The 14,107-nt window shown below is 46.3% G+C and overlaps 2 protein-coding genes across 3 annotated transcripts in view; both read left to right on the top strand.

Annotated features, from left to right (window-relative positions):
* The window catches only part of LOC146350113 (uncharacterized), a gene marked incomplete at its 5' end in the record, with an annotated part of 30,718 nt that extends 19,873 nt beyond the window's left edge, over positions 1–10,845 (top strand). The window contains 2 exons of the mRNA XM_084845519.1: positions 2,791–2,854; positions 10,413–10,845. Coding sequence (XP_084701645.1) covers positions 2,791–2,854; positions 10,413–10,845 — 497 coding nt within the window. The remainder of the gene's footprint in view (positions 1–2,790; positions 2,855–10,412) is intronic.
* A 95-nt stretch (positions 10,846–10,940) lies between these two features.
* The window catches only part of GYG2 (glycogenin 2), a 29,740-nt gene continuing 26,573 nt past the window's right edge, over positions 10,941–14,107 (top strand). The window contains exons 1-2 of one of the 2 annotated variants that reach the window (XM_084844272.1): positions 10,941–11,240; positions 11,997–12,059. In XM_084844272.1, coding sequence (XP_084700398.1) covers position 12,059 — 1 coding nt within the window. In that variant the 5' untranslated portion in view covers positions 10,941–11,240; positions 11,997–12,058. Of the gene's footprint in view, positions 11,241–11,996; positions 12,163–14,107 lie in introns of both variants that reach the window. The other variant, XM_084844271.1, reaches the window with a different exon arrangement.

Raw genomic sequence — 14,107 nt, 5'->3', positions numbered from 1 at the left:
AAGTGCTGCATTCAATATGCCAACAAATCTGGAACACTCAACAGTGGCCACAAGACTGGAAAAGGTCAGTTTACATTCCAATTCCAAAGAAGGGCAACGCCAAAGAGTGTTCAAACTACCGCACCATTGCGCTCATTTCACATGCCAGCAAGGTGATGCTCAAAATCCTACAAGCTAGGCTTCAGCAGTATGCGAACCGAGAACTACTGGAAGTACAAGCTGGGTTTCGAAGAGGCAGAGGAACTAGAGATCAAATCTCCAACATTCGCTGCATCATGGAGAAAGCAAGAGAATTCCAGAAAAACGTCTATTTCTGCTTCATTGACTACGCTAAAGCCTTTGATTGTGTGGATCACAACAAACTCTGGCAAATTCTTAAAGTGATGGGAGTACCAGACCACCTTACCTGTCTCCTGAGAAACCTGTACGAGGGTCAAGAAGCAACAGTAAGAACCAGAGATGGAACAACTGATTGGTTCAAAATTGGGAAAGGAGTACGACAAGGCTCCATATTGTCACCCTGCTTATTTAACTTATATGCAGAGTACATCATGAGAAATGCCGGGCTGGATGAATCACAGGTCGGAATTAAGATTGCCGGGAGAATTATCAACAACCTCCGATATGCAGACGATACCACCCTAATGGCAGAAAGCGAAGAGGATCTCAAGAGCCTCTTGTTGAGGGTGAAAGAGGAGAGTGCAAAAGCTGGTTTGAAACTCAACATTAAAAAAACGAAGATCATGGCGTCTGGCCCTATCACTTCCTGGCATATAGAAGGGGAAGAAATGGAAGCAGTGACAGATTTTACTTTCTTGGGCTCCAAGATCACCGCGGATGGTGACTGTAGCCATGAAATTAAAAGACGCTTGCTCCTTGGGAGGAAAGCTATGGCCAACCTAGACAGCATAGTAAGAAGCAGAGACATCACCTTGCCGACAAAGGTCCGTCTAATCAAAGCTATGGTTTTCCCAGTAGTAATGTATGGCTGTGAGAGCTGGACTATAAGGAAGGCTGAGCGCCGAAGAATTGATGCTTTCGAACTGTGGTGCTGGAGAAGACTCTTACGAGTCCCCTGGACTGCAAGGAGGTCAAATCAGTCCATCCTAAAGGAAATCAACCCTGACTGCTCATTGGAAGGACAGATAATGAAGCTGAAGCTCCAATATTTTGGCCACCTAATGCGAAGAGAAAACTCCCTGGAAAAGACCCTGATGCTGGGAAAGACTGAAGGCAAAAGGAGAAGGGGACGGCAGAGGGTGAGATGGCTAGATAGCATCACGGATGCAATGAATATGAACTTGAGCACGCTCCGGGAGAGAGCGCAGGACAGGAAGGCCTGGCGTGCTATGGTCCATGGGGTCACGAAGAGTCGGACACGACTGAACAACAACAACAACAACAACCATGCTCACAACTCAGGACTTATTTCTGAGTAAACATGCAGAACATCAAGGTGCAGACCTCCCTGCAAAAGTAACTTGTGCTGGAATCCTATGCACACTTTCCTGAGGATAAGCCTCATTAAACATAATGGGACATCTCAGTAGGTATACATAGAATTGCATAAATTACCAATATTTATGTCCCCTCCACTTAAAAAACAAACCAGGGACTCCTTAAAAAAAAATTAAAGCTTTCTGTTCATAGGAACATAGGAAGCTGCCTTATGCTGAGTCAGACCCTAGTCCATCTAGAATTGTTGACACTGACTGGCAGCAGCAGCTCTATAAAGTTTCAGGCAGGTTTCCTTCCTAGCCCTACCCGGAGATGCTGGGGATTGAACCTGGGACCTTCTGCATGCCGAGCATGTGCTCCACCACTGAGCTGCAGCCCTTCCTATTGCTGGATAATGGCAACTGACAAACAAAACAGCCCCAGATTTGTTTCTCTGCAACCATGTGAGCCCACTCTTCCAAAAGACTTGAGTGAGGAGGAGGAGAAAAATCAGCTCTCTTGTCTGTTTGTAGAAAGTCAAATACCGTTCAGAACGTCTCTTGCCTGCTGAAGAGAATTCTCTTTATGAATTCCCCAAGATATGCTCTGGGTGGAATAAAGAAGAGAAAGAAAGAAAAAGAAAGAAAGAAAGAACGAACAGGATAGGGGAGTGAAGAAGAAAAGAAGAATGGTGATTGGAAATGCAGGGTGTGTGTGTGTAGAGAGAATTCCCTAAGCCAAGTGGCTCCTTTCAGAGAGGTAGTAATTCAGAGGAATTTAGGAGGCTGTGCAGGGTTTGCAAGGACTGCATGTACTTAAATTAACTTTATGAGGTGAGGTGATGGAGGGCTTTTTCTAGCTTTTTTAAAACTGTAGAACCTGTTTAAAAGCCTTAGCAGTTCCTTGATCATGATGCCACATAGTCTTAACCCTCCTTTTGGAATAATTAGAGTTCTAGAGGTATTTAGGAGAAATTAAAGTGGAGGGGGAGAAAGAAGTTTGTGGAGGCTGATTGGATCCTTTGCTGTACTGAAGCTACTAACCTTCTGCAGAAGCCAAAGATTCCACTCTGAGGAAGTAAAATCAGGTGCTGTGTGAAATACCAGTATTTAACATGGAGCTTTTTCTTCCCTTCCTTCTTACTCTTTGAAATTTTATTGCAGGCAAGCTCCAACAGTGGGCATGTGAGCAGAAAAGAAAAGTAGGGGGAGTTTTTTTTCACCTCAAACAAACAAACAAACAAACCTACACCAGAGATTAGGGATAGTGACCTCCTAATGGTCACCTTAAACACCTCCTGATTAGGATCTCTAATCCTCTGCGTGACTTGACAGTTTTTACTTTTTGTTTTAGACTTTGAGAAAAGGAAACTTTATGCATGGCTAGCGCAAAAGCCACTGGACCTGTCTGAAATTTGGTAGGTTCAATCAGCTCCATAGGGCCTGCTGTGTCCCCAAATTCCACGCATGTGTGTGGAAACACAAAAAAATTATAGCTCTTTGCTTTGACAGAGTTTCTTGAAAATAGCAAATTTTACCTGTGACTAGCACAAAAGCCACTGGACCTAACTGCCTGAAACATGGTACATTCAATCAGCTACATGGGGGCTACTAAGCCGCCACATTTCATGAATCTCTCATATAAACTAAAAAAGATAGGGCCATTTTTGTTTTTCAATGCAAGTCAATGGGAAGATGTAAAAAAAATGGCAATTAGGACAGCTCAAAGATCCAGGGTGCAGCTCAAAAAGATCCAGGGTCCATGCCCAGGTAGACCCTCATATAACGATGCCCTGATGTTTCCACTAGAAGAAACAGCCTACAATATAATTTCAAATTGGGTAACCTCTTCTGCTGATGGAATGGTTTCCATCAGTGGAACGGGGAGGGAGCAATTCCCCCTCCCCCCTAAAGTCCCCCCACACCCTCAAAATCTACTCCAGAGGGTTTGAGGGGCATAGGGTACTGCAGGGGAGAGGAGAAGAGGGAGAAGTCCTGTTGCATGAACAGATGTCTGCTTGCGCAATGTTTGATTTCTCCCATTTAATGTCTGTCTTGGTCCTGAGATGACACTGCAGGGGAAATTGAATAGCTCAACATCGAACATACAAAATTATGCCTAGCCTTCTCTGTTCTGCAGGTCAGTTTTATGAGATGTTGGTCTGACAGTAGTGTAGTTTCCCCCCAGCATAGAATCCTGGATTTATGAATGTGTGCTTTTAAAGAAGGACGGCCTTCTTCAGTTCTGTAGCAGGTGTGGGACTCTGTACATTTTTGTACCAATGACACAGGATATCATTGGTGTTTCTGCCTATGCGGGATTGGTTTTAAAAAAAAGGTGTCCCCCATGTACCTATTAGTGTACTGTCAATTTATATGTTGTTGTTTTTTATATATGTATATGCGGAACGACTATTGCAACTGCAAAAACGTCATATAGGAAGCAGCCTTAAACTGGACTGTCAGAGCAGATTTCACTTCATATAACAACCATGTACTGTCTGGTGTAGCTACACTGATGTTTCCTACAGTAAACACACAGAAGGCGTGTTCACACATCACACTAAGCCACCCTGGGAAGAACCCATGGTGGGTGGGTGGGTGACTTGTCTGTTACTCGGTTCAGTGTCAGTTCTAGACATAGTAGCAAGAGGATGACCTTGCCAAGTAGGAGTTATTGCCCCCCCTCCCCGCTTTAGTGCTCTATTTCGGAGCAATTACTTTGCTCACATTTTGTTCTTTTTTGGCGCAAATGGTTTGTACTTTCTCTTCCTGTTATTTCCCCCCCAGTCTTTGGCAAATGTGCACTGATTACCCTGTGTGCAGTCTCACTTTGTCAATTTCCTAGTATATTACCTACTCCACTTTGGGGCTGTCCTTGCCAGTGTATTCCCAAAGCTTTCCTTGTCAGTGAACTCCCTTAACAGCTGTAATAGACAAGGCAGTTGACAAGGCGAGACTACACACAGCAGACAGGTGAATCTACTCACTTGCACATTTGTGCATTTGTGAAGGACTGGGAATAATAATAAAAATTTTAAACATTAGGAACCAAATTGTGTACTTCTGAAGCACTGGGGGGGAAAGGTAGTGACCAAGTTATAGTTCTTCCAAAATCCCATTTTGGCATCAGTGGAGGGGCAGACATCAGTGGAGAGGGAGGCTGGAGGTGGCACAGGCAAGATCACGAGGAGAAGCATAGGCTTTTTTATCGCTCTTGCCAGGTGGCTCTGTAGCCACTTGGACAAGCCATGCTGGTAGGTTCAGACATCATGACAATGGACCCTGATAACAAGCCACCCTCAACAACCCAACAACAAGCCATGGGCTCTCAGGGTGGCTTTTGCATGGTTAACAAACTGTGCTGGATTGTCCGTGCTGGGTTTGCATGTCACAGTAAGCCAAGCTGACACTAACAAGACTCACAGCCCAACGTGGCTTATCATGTTGTACTAACCCAGTCAAAGTGTGCGTGAAAGATGTGAGCCCTAAACATCCATGCACGGTAAAGCTGCGGCCCGTCAGAGCTCCTCAGTGCATATCCCTGCATGTTTAGGGATGCATATCTGCCATTCGTATGTAATCCATTTGCTGGAGGAATCACCAGTGTAGCCACAGCAAGTACAACGGTCATACCAATTATAAAGTGCTCTTATAGAAATCAGTGGCTCCTTCTGAGCAACTAAGCTCTGATCTGTACATGGAATTTCCAAACCTGAGGACTTTCAGCACAATCCTGTGCATGTCTACTTGGAAGCAAGTCCTACTGTGTTCAGTGGGGCTTGCTCTCTAGTAAGTGTGAGTACATTGCAGTGCACTCAACACTGAAGTACCTATGTGGCATATTATTTTAAATAATGCATTTCTATCTTTTAAATTAACATGCAGTCTTCCATTTTAGCTGAATCAGCTGTGTAAACCACCAAGAAATGAACAGAGAAATGCAGACTTCCAGAATATCATCCAAACATTAATGCCCTGTGTTATATATATTCTCTCATTGAGATTTTGTGCAATATGACATCTTACCTGGTGAAAACTGAAGAACTTCAAAGCTAGAGACTTTCTAATCACACACAACTATGAAAGAGTTCTTCATTAATATAAAATGTTTCTAAAATGCCTGTTTTGTTTTGTTTTAAAGTGTTTCTCCCCTATATTTTTTGTTTATGTAGGGGTAAATGGAATGTGGTTGCTATAGTGGGCGGTTGTTTTGGACCACATGTAGGATTATTTGTCACTAATGGCCAGAATCTCAATAAATCTTTGTAATGGCAGTATCTTAAATACATTGCAAGCAATAACTTATCTCAGCTCGATCATTATTAATTAATTGGCTGAGGCCATTGTATTTTTGCAACATTTTAAGCAACAGATAGCCTGTTTGTTAAATGTAATCTGACAACAGTATGGCACTCTGGGTATATGAAGAACTGCCTTCTGTGTACTCAGATCAACGACAGAGGCCCTGTTCTTGGTCTCTCTACTTTCAGACAGTAGGTGGATGGCCATGGGTAACAGGCAGTGGAGGCTGGTGGCTCTGTTGTCAGTGGGGTGTTGAATCCGCTCCGGGTTTCAGTCAGAATTTTAAAGGAGTTATCCAAGGTGCACCTTGGATAGCTCCTTTAGAGTTCTGACTGAAACCCAGAGCAGATTCACTGCCCCACTGACATCGGAGCCACCAGTCTCCACCTGTAACAGGGCTGCCTTAGTTGTTGTGGCACCCTGGCTCTGGAATGCTTGCCCCAGATCGACCAGCCTGATTGGTGTCTTCATTATTATTGTTCAAGTCTCTGCTGGAGGCAGATTTATTTTCTTCTTCTTTAAATGAAACTTAGCTTGTATATCTGTTTTAGTTGTTTATGTTGTTTTGTTGACGCTTCCGATTTAATCAGTTGTAGCCTGTTAATTTGTTTTCTCTGTTCTAATTTTTTTTGTCATGGGGGTTTGACTTTGTATGGAAAGGCAGGGTAGAAATATATTTTAATCAGTCTATTGATACCCATGAGATACACATTCAGTTGAAAGAAATGGGATTCACTCCCAAGTAATCATCCTAAATCACCTTCATTAAGTCCACACGCATTAACAGGCTTCTGAGTGCATATTCACTTTTGGATTTAGCTTTGCATGAGGAAAAATAAATGCACTATGTCATGCTGTGTTAAAAACTACTAACATCTGAGGCAATGTGCTCCATAAATGGGTGGACTGTTTTGGTGTGACTGGCTGAACTATCTGATCATCACAGAATCATAGGGTTGGAAGGGGCCTACAAGACCATCGAGTCCAACCCCCTGCTCAGTGCAGGAAGACTGATTCCCAGGCAGTTTCCCATCCATGTACTAACCAGGGCTGACCCTGCTTAGCTTCGAGATCAGACAAGATCAGGCTTTGTAGACATGGTGGGTGCCCTGTTTTGGTATCAGGGGTAGTGTCAAAGGAAGGCATCGTCAGGCACCTGTTGAGGGCCCACATCCCAGAAGGGGCTCACTGACAACAGACCCCTGGACTTGTCCCTCTTTTTACCATTGCAACCTGCTTGTTCACCAGCGTCTCATTCTGGCCTAGACAACGGTGGTGGTGAGGAGGAGGCGCAGATGCCCCTGCCTACTTGCTCAATGACTCTCTGCCTGTCAAGCAAGCAAGTGGTAGCAATGATGAGAAAGAAGATGAGCAAGAACAGCTGGTGACAATGGTGGAGAAAGCAGACTCACTGAGGGAAAGGGCCCACTGAGCCTGCCTTGCCTGAGAGCCATCAAAAACTTGGAGTCGGCTGGATCCATTTGGTGGCAAGGTCGTCAGATAGCTGAGGAATGTATACAGCCTGGAGCCATGCCCAGGGATCTCTGGATGAGGGCTTCTGCACTTAAAGGGAGTGCGTGGGAATACACAATGATTTATAGGTTTGTGATCTTTAAAGTATGGCATGAAGAATTTTCTCTGTTTTTTGTATGTCTTACAGAAACATGCAGAACGTTTATTGTCATAGTTGTTAGTGTATCAGTTATACGTAGAATTCAGTTTTTGTAGAATTTATGGGGGAAACTAAGCTCTTGTTAATTTCCTTTGTGTTATAAATTGCATTTGAATAATTGTGTCTTGCAGTGGACAAATAACATCAATATGGAACATATTAAAAGACACTTGAAAAGGTCTGAGATTGATTGTGGGGTGTTTTTTTGGTCTTTAGCTATCTTTCAAGCAGGGCCAGCCCTCAGTTGTTTTCAGAGTGCCCCCCCCCCCCGAGGAAATGCACACCTCATCCATCTGGGATTATGCATATATCCATCTCTTCGTCAGAATAGAGCACACTTGTAACACCGTCATTCTCATAACCAAGGCAGTATTCATTTACTTAGAACAAGCTACGCCCTATCCATGTATTACTCATATAAATAGGATAGCTGTGGTGAAAGAAGCAGTGGGGATGCATATTCATCCTGCCTCCCAAAATGTGAGGCACCTTTCACTGTCACCATCACTGTGTTCTCCATATCTTCTGAAGCGAGGAGTGGAGTGGGGCCTCCTGTACGGTGGAAGCTCCTGAACAATTTAGGACCCTGCATAATAATTAATTTACAAATTCATTTTTTTCATTTACAAATATACCTGGTGAGTATAGGTGGAGGCGCACAGTTTAAAACACTCCAAGAAAGCAAATTCCACTTCCCCACATCAGATCCCGGGAAAAACACTCCTGCTTCTCCAGATGCTGTTAGTTCACAGAGACCCCCAAAACTCATCTCAGCTCCCCTCTTTGTGCCTCTGTCCCCCAGTCTGTCTTATTCTCTGACTCAAAACTCCGGTTTTTGTTCCTTTTCACCCAGAGCCCTAGATTACGTCATCCTTAGCTGGGAGGGTGAAAGGTGTGCCTCCTGCCCCCAACTCTGTGTCACAAATTTTCTATGTTCCCATGAAGACTCATGACCTGAATATCCTAGGGTATACCACTGTTTTGTCAAGTTCAAGCCTCTGGCCAGGTATTGTCCTAACTAAGGCAAACCTGCACTGATGCTTCTATTCTAGTAAAATGGCTCACAATATCAACAGTTAAAACAAATAGGTCAGCAGCCACCACGCCTGAAACGGCAGGCTGCATGCTGCCTTAGGGCCAAACCAGACCTGAGCAGGGAGACCCATGATTTCTCCACATCTTTTCCTTTGTGTAAAAGCAGCCATGTTGTGTGTGTAACCCAGATTGGATTGGAAGGGGAGGCTTAGCCCTTTCCCCTCATGCCATTCTGCAGATCAAGATCACATAGGTATGCACAGGGCCTGCCCAAGATATTTTGCTGCCTGAGGCAAAGGACAAGACAATGGCCCCTCCTTCCATGTGCTGGAGCTGACCCGACTGGCAAATGAATCTTTCTTCAACAGCAGCACCAGGACAGTGTCCTGCACTGCACCTGAGGTCAGCAGGCTAGCTTAGGGGCATTGAGCAGGTCGCATGGCACACACTGTCCTCCATCATCTCCCTGCTGCTTAGCATCCCTCAGCATCTGCCACCTGAAGCACCTGCCTCACTCTGCCTAACATTGGGGCTGGCCCAGGGCATGCACTCATACACACACCAGGCTGAAGGGGAGGGGACAATACCATACGGGTACCAGTATTCCCCCTTCCCTAGGCCAACAGCAGCTGGGGAGGGGAGATTTTGATGGGAGGGGAAACGTTAAAAGCCTTCTTCCACTAGCATTGGGACTCAGTCCAATGTGCTCCCTCCCTGCACTTTCTTTAAGCACAGAAAAAGAAATCTGGAGATGTGATCAGGATACTCCCCCCCGTCCGCCATTTAGTTTGGATCCTTAATATTTTGATACCATCAACCATGGTATCCTTCTTGTCTGGGCTGGATGTTGGAGGTGCTGCACTGCGGTGGTTCTGCTCCTACTTGGGGTGGAGGTCGGTTCTCAGGGAACTGACCTTGGAGTGCGGGAACCAACCTATCCTATGGCCGTCTAGCCACTGACTAGCGGCCATAGGATTGCGCCCTTAGGCTGATACACCGATGCTACCTCCTTATCTTGACAGAGATAGCCTAGTTAAAGTTATCCGCGATCTGGTGGCCTCATGTCTGGATTACTACAATGCATTGGATGTGGGGCTGCCTTTGAAAACCACCTGGAAACTTCAGCTGGTCCAAAACAGGGCAGCAAGATTGTTAATGGGCACTGGCCAATATGATCATATTACACCAGTGCTTTATGACCTGCACTGCCTGCCAGTCTATTTCCAGTGCGGCAAAGCCCTAAGCCTACAAAACCCTAAAGGGCTTGGGGCAGGTTGCCTGAAGGATGTCTCATTCATATATGCCTGCCTGGGCCCGAAGTTCATTCCCAGAGACCCTTCTCCAGGTGCTCCTGCCAAAAGAGGTGATGCGGGTGGCTACTAAGGAGAGAGCCTTTCCTGTAGTGGCACCCCAACTGTGGAACGCTCTCGCCACAGGCTCGCCTGGCGCCTACGCTGTGGTCTTTTCAGTGCCAGGTGAAGACCTTTTATTTTCCCAGGCTTTTTAGCCCTTCCCCCCCAAAATGTGTTAGCGCATGTTTAGATTGTTGCTGGCTTTTATCTTGGTTCTTTCTGTTTTAAAACTTCTCGTTTTGTATTACGTTTTACTATGTTATTGTATTTTATGGTGTTTTGTTTTGTGAACTGCCCAGAGAGCTTTGGCTAATGGGCAGCATAGAAATGTAATGTGTGCATGTGTTTTTGAGCACGTGTGTACACTAGAGACAAAACGTAGGCTTCCACTCTTGAGCTGCAGTGCCCCCCTCCAGACACGTCGGACTACGACCCCCTCATCTGACTAGGGATGATGGAAATTGTAGTCCAACACCCGGGGGGGGGGTGGCGCCAGGCTGGGGAAGGTGATCTTCCAAGAGCGCCAGCTCTAGCAACTCACAGTACACAGGGTAACAAGGCATTCCCCGGAGAGGCAAAACGAGGGACCCTCGGTGATGATTTCCCCGGCAGCGGCACCAGAAAATACGGCCTGCTGCTGATGAATAGGCCCGGGAGGAGCGGATACGCTTCTCGACCTCCGGCAAGCGCTCGGTTTGCGGGGCAGCCCGCGCGGCTCGTTCTCCCGCCGCTGCACGAGCGCGGCGCGGCTGGCAAGCCCCGGGCCGAGGCCGGAGGGCGTCCGCGCGGCGCTGGCGGGGGCGGAGCCGCAGTCCTGGCCAATGAGGGCGAAGCCTCGCTCGCTCGCTCGCTCGCTGTCCGGGCGGGCGCGTCAAAGCGGGCCGCGAGCCGCGTCGGACGGCCGTGGAGGCGGGCGACCCGTCGGGCTCTGCGGCGCATGGCGCGCCAAGGGCGGCTGGAGGACTTGCGGAGCGCGCGGCGCAGCGGCAGCCTGGCGGCGCCTCCCGAGCTCGCGTCCCCTCCTCAAACCCCGCCGGGGTTGTAGCCGTCGCCGAAGGCGGGCTGGGATAAAGGAGGGAGGCGCAGACGGCGGGGGCGGGTCCTGCGCGCCCCGCAGCTCTGCCCTTGCCTGGGGGAGGGGGAGCTGCGTCGCAGCTTGGCGGCGGCGGCGGCGGGGTTCGCTGCCCGGGGCGGCTGCGCCCTGCCAATAGCGCCTTTCCCTGGCGGCCACAGGGGCGTTGGGGGCCAAGTCTGTCTTCCCAGTGCCCTCACTGTGGATAAATTCCAGAGGGGAAGCGAGTTGGGACCGCCGCTTTCCGCAAAACACAAAAAGACGAGCCTTTGGCTGGGCCGCCTTCCCCACGGAGGGATGAACCACGCGAGCCTTCGCATCCCTACTCAGAAGCAAGTCCCGCTGAGTTCTCTGGCACCGACTCCCGTGTAAGTGCGCACGGGATTGCATCCTTCAACTGCGACCCCAATCACACGTAGCAGAGAGAGCGATACTGAATGTGGAGGGACTGACTGCTGAGGAAGTATGCTTAGGGTTGCAGTGCGCTCTTGTTGTGGCATCGGCTTTCGTAGATTGGTGCCCACTCTCTCAGATGCACCGGGTGGGTGCTAGTCCGCAGACGCTTGTGCCCAGATAAATCTGTGAAGTCTGCCACAAGAGACTCATTTTTCATGTGAAGGCTTGTTATAATCGTCCTTTGCTTTGCACTGGTAACCTAGACTCCTCCCTCTCTCTAGTGCAAACAAGCAGTAAATGCTGACAGCGATTAAATGGTTAATATTTTGCCAGGGAATCTGAAGGCGAGAACATGAAACTACTTGTCGGGTCCTCTTTTTGCTCAGGGAAGGGAATGGAAGGCAGTGTCTTTGTGCATATTTAAGCCTTGCTTTTGAAGGACTTGTATTGAATGGTTAAGGTTTCCTCTTCTCTTTACTCCAAAGAATCATAGGATAGTAGGGTTGGAAGGGGCCTATAAGACCATTGAGTCCAACCCCAAGAGTGGTGGGTCTTAAAAACGAATAAAGAACAGGTACTTTCTTTTTTCTTCTCCCCAGCCTAACTCCTTCCCCTCCCCCAGATATTTTGGCTAAAATGATTGTATATTTACTCCTGGAGTCAAAGCCTTGAATCAGGAAAACTGGTGAATGTATGAATGTTTAATATAATGCACTTGTTTTCTTCAGCTGCAAAGAAAGAGGCTAATCCCATCTGGTGGTTTGTTGACCGAGACGGGCCTGCAGGAACAAGTAAGGAGCATTGGACAAGTTCCACTCCGGCCACTTTTTCTCATTCTCCAGCATAGGCTTTATTCTAGCAGCAGCTTAGCTGGTTGGTTTTAAAGGATGCCTGGTAAGTGGATTTCCCCCCTGCCCTCCTCCTCCTGTTCTCTGTTTCCTGATTTTCTTCTTTGGAAATGTATTGGCTTTCTATGCACAACTTCCATTTCTAACATATCACATTGGGCCCAGTTCATCAAGAACGCAGGACCTATATATCCTCCATGTACACTTCGTTGTTGCTGTTCTGGGGTTGATTTCAGCCATGTAAAAGCATCCTTTAGTTAAACACATGAGTAATAAGATGTTAAAAAAGTGTGTGCATTAGAATACAGTTGTATATCCAGTTACATGGAAGTAAACCTTACTTCACTCATTGGGTCTTACTTCTGAGTAGAGAGGCATAGGATTGCAGAGTTATGCTTTTGCATCATTGTGAATCAGCCCCATACCACTTTTCTGTAAAAAGTACAGAAAATTGTATAGTTATCCTCAGTTCACCCATTTGCTGTCATCTGAGCAAATGACACATTTTAAATCCTAGGTGGTTCGCTATTGTGTCTGCAGTTTTGTTCTAGATGCTACTAACACAAGCATAGTTTGGAATAAAATCATTTGTAACGAAGCAATTCGTCATCTTTGCATGCTAAGTGTTGTTTGATGAGCAACACATCTGCTTTCAGAGGTAAACATCCAGCTACAGTAGTTGAAAACACTTAGCAAATGCAACAGGGAAATTACATGTTTTGCTGTGGTTCCAAATTTTAAGATTTAATACCCACTTATTTCCAAGGAGTAATTCATAGTAAACAAAGTAGAATTAATGGTACTTAGATTCTTCTCATTGCTTACTTGCTGTATAGCAGTGCTGTGCAATGTCACGAGAGGGTTGCAATTTAGGGAATGTCTCCTCTTTGTACAGCACAGGGCTAAGATTTACTGCAGTGGATAAGAATCAAAGGAAATGTGGCCACTGTTTAGCTAGGCCAGCATGTGGAAACTGTATTATAAAGTTGGCATATGTAGCAATATTATTGCATGAAAAGTAAACAAATACAGATCCTTATTTATTAGAGCATTTATATTCTATCTTTTCATGATAAAAAGAAACTCAAAGCAGCTTACAAACTATAAAATATAAAAATAGCCCTACTGCCCTGCAGCAGAAGCCCAGGGGCAGGTCAGAACCTTGGAGTCCTCCAAATGAGTAAGTTGCTCAGCAAAGTCTGCAGACCAAATTAATCCTTTTATACTACTCAGCCCAGACTACCTCTCTCAGGCCCCACCTCTTTTTTGGAGAGTGGTGAGCTTAAAGGGCCAGTCGCCTGGAACCTAGCACTCCATCCTCTTCTCTCCTTTAGTTCCCTCCTGGCTCATTGCCTGTGCTGTTGATCCAGCAATGGAGAACATGGGACTCTAGGTAGATATGTGGCCTCTGGGGATCCCTGTGCAGGGGTTTCTTAGTGGACAAGCTCTGGCTGAGTCTCAGTGTCACAGCCTGTGTCTGGGTCTAGCCCTTCCGTGGCCTTTGCTGCTGGTCTTTCTGACATGGATGCCCCTTCTTCATGTAGGTCAAAGTCAAATCTGCTACCCAGGGTGGAGGGGTCATGAACCCTAATAATAAACAATAAATTAACAGCAGTAAAAAGAGCATCTTAAAAACCATATCAGTAACTGCAGAAATAAAACCATATCAAAGGCTCAGCTAAAAAATGCCTGCCATAATAAAACAGAAATACCATTTAAAAATCATCATCATGGTTTATTTGTATCCCATGTTTACCTCCAAAAGGAAGCCCAAAGTCACTAACAATGTTATGCAGAATACAATAGTATCAAATAAAGTGTCAAAAGACAATATGAAAAATTAGCAAGCAAATTGAAAGCAGGGAAAAGGTGTGTGTGTGTGTCTGTGAGTGATGAACCTCTCTTGGGAGGCTATTCCACAGTTTAGGAGCCACCTTATCCTCACCAACTGCATTTCCATTGCTGAAGGGACAATGAGGAGAGCTTCAGAC

Source organism: Heloderma suspectum, chromosome 3 (assembly GCF_057233095.1).
Source record: "Heloderma suspectum isolate Gila_16-S chromosome 3, 16-S_ref, whole genome shotgun sequence".
In the NCBI taxonomy this organism is placed as follows: Eukaryota; Metazoa; Chordata; class Lepidosauria; order Squamata; family Helodermatidae; genus Heloderma; species Heloderma suspectum.
The sequence above is the reverse complement of the archived record's forward strand: the minus strand, read 5'-3'. Positions and strand labels throughout refer to the sequence as shown.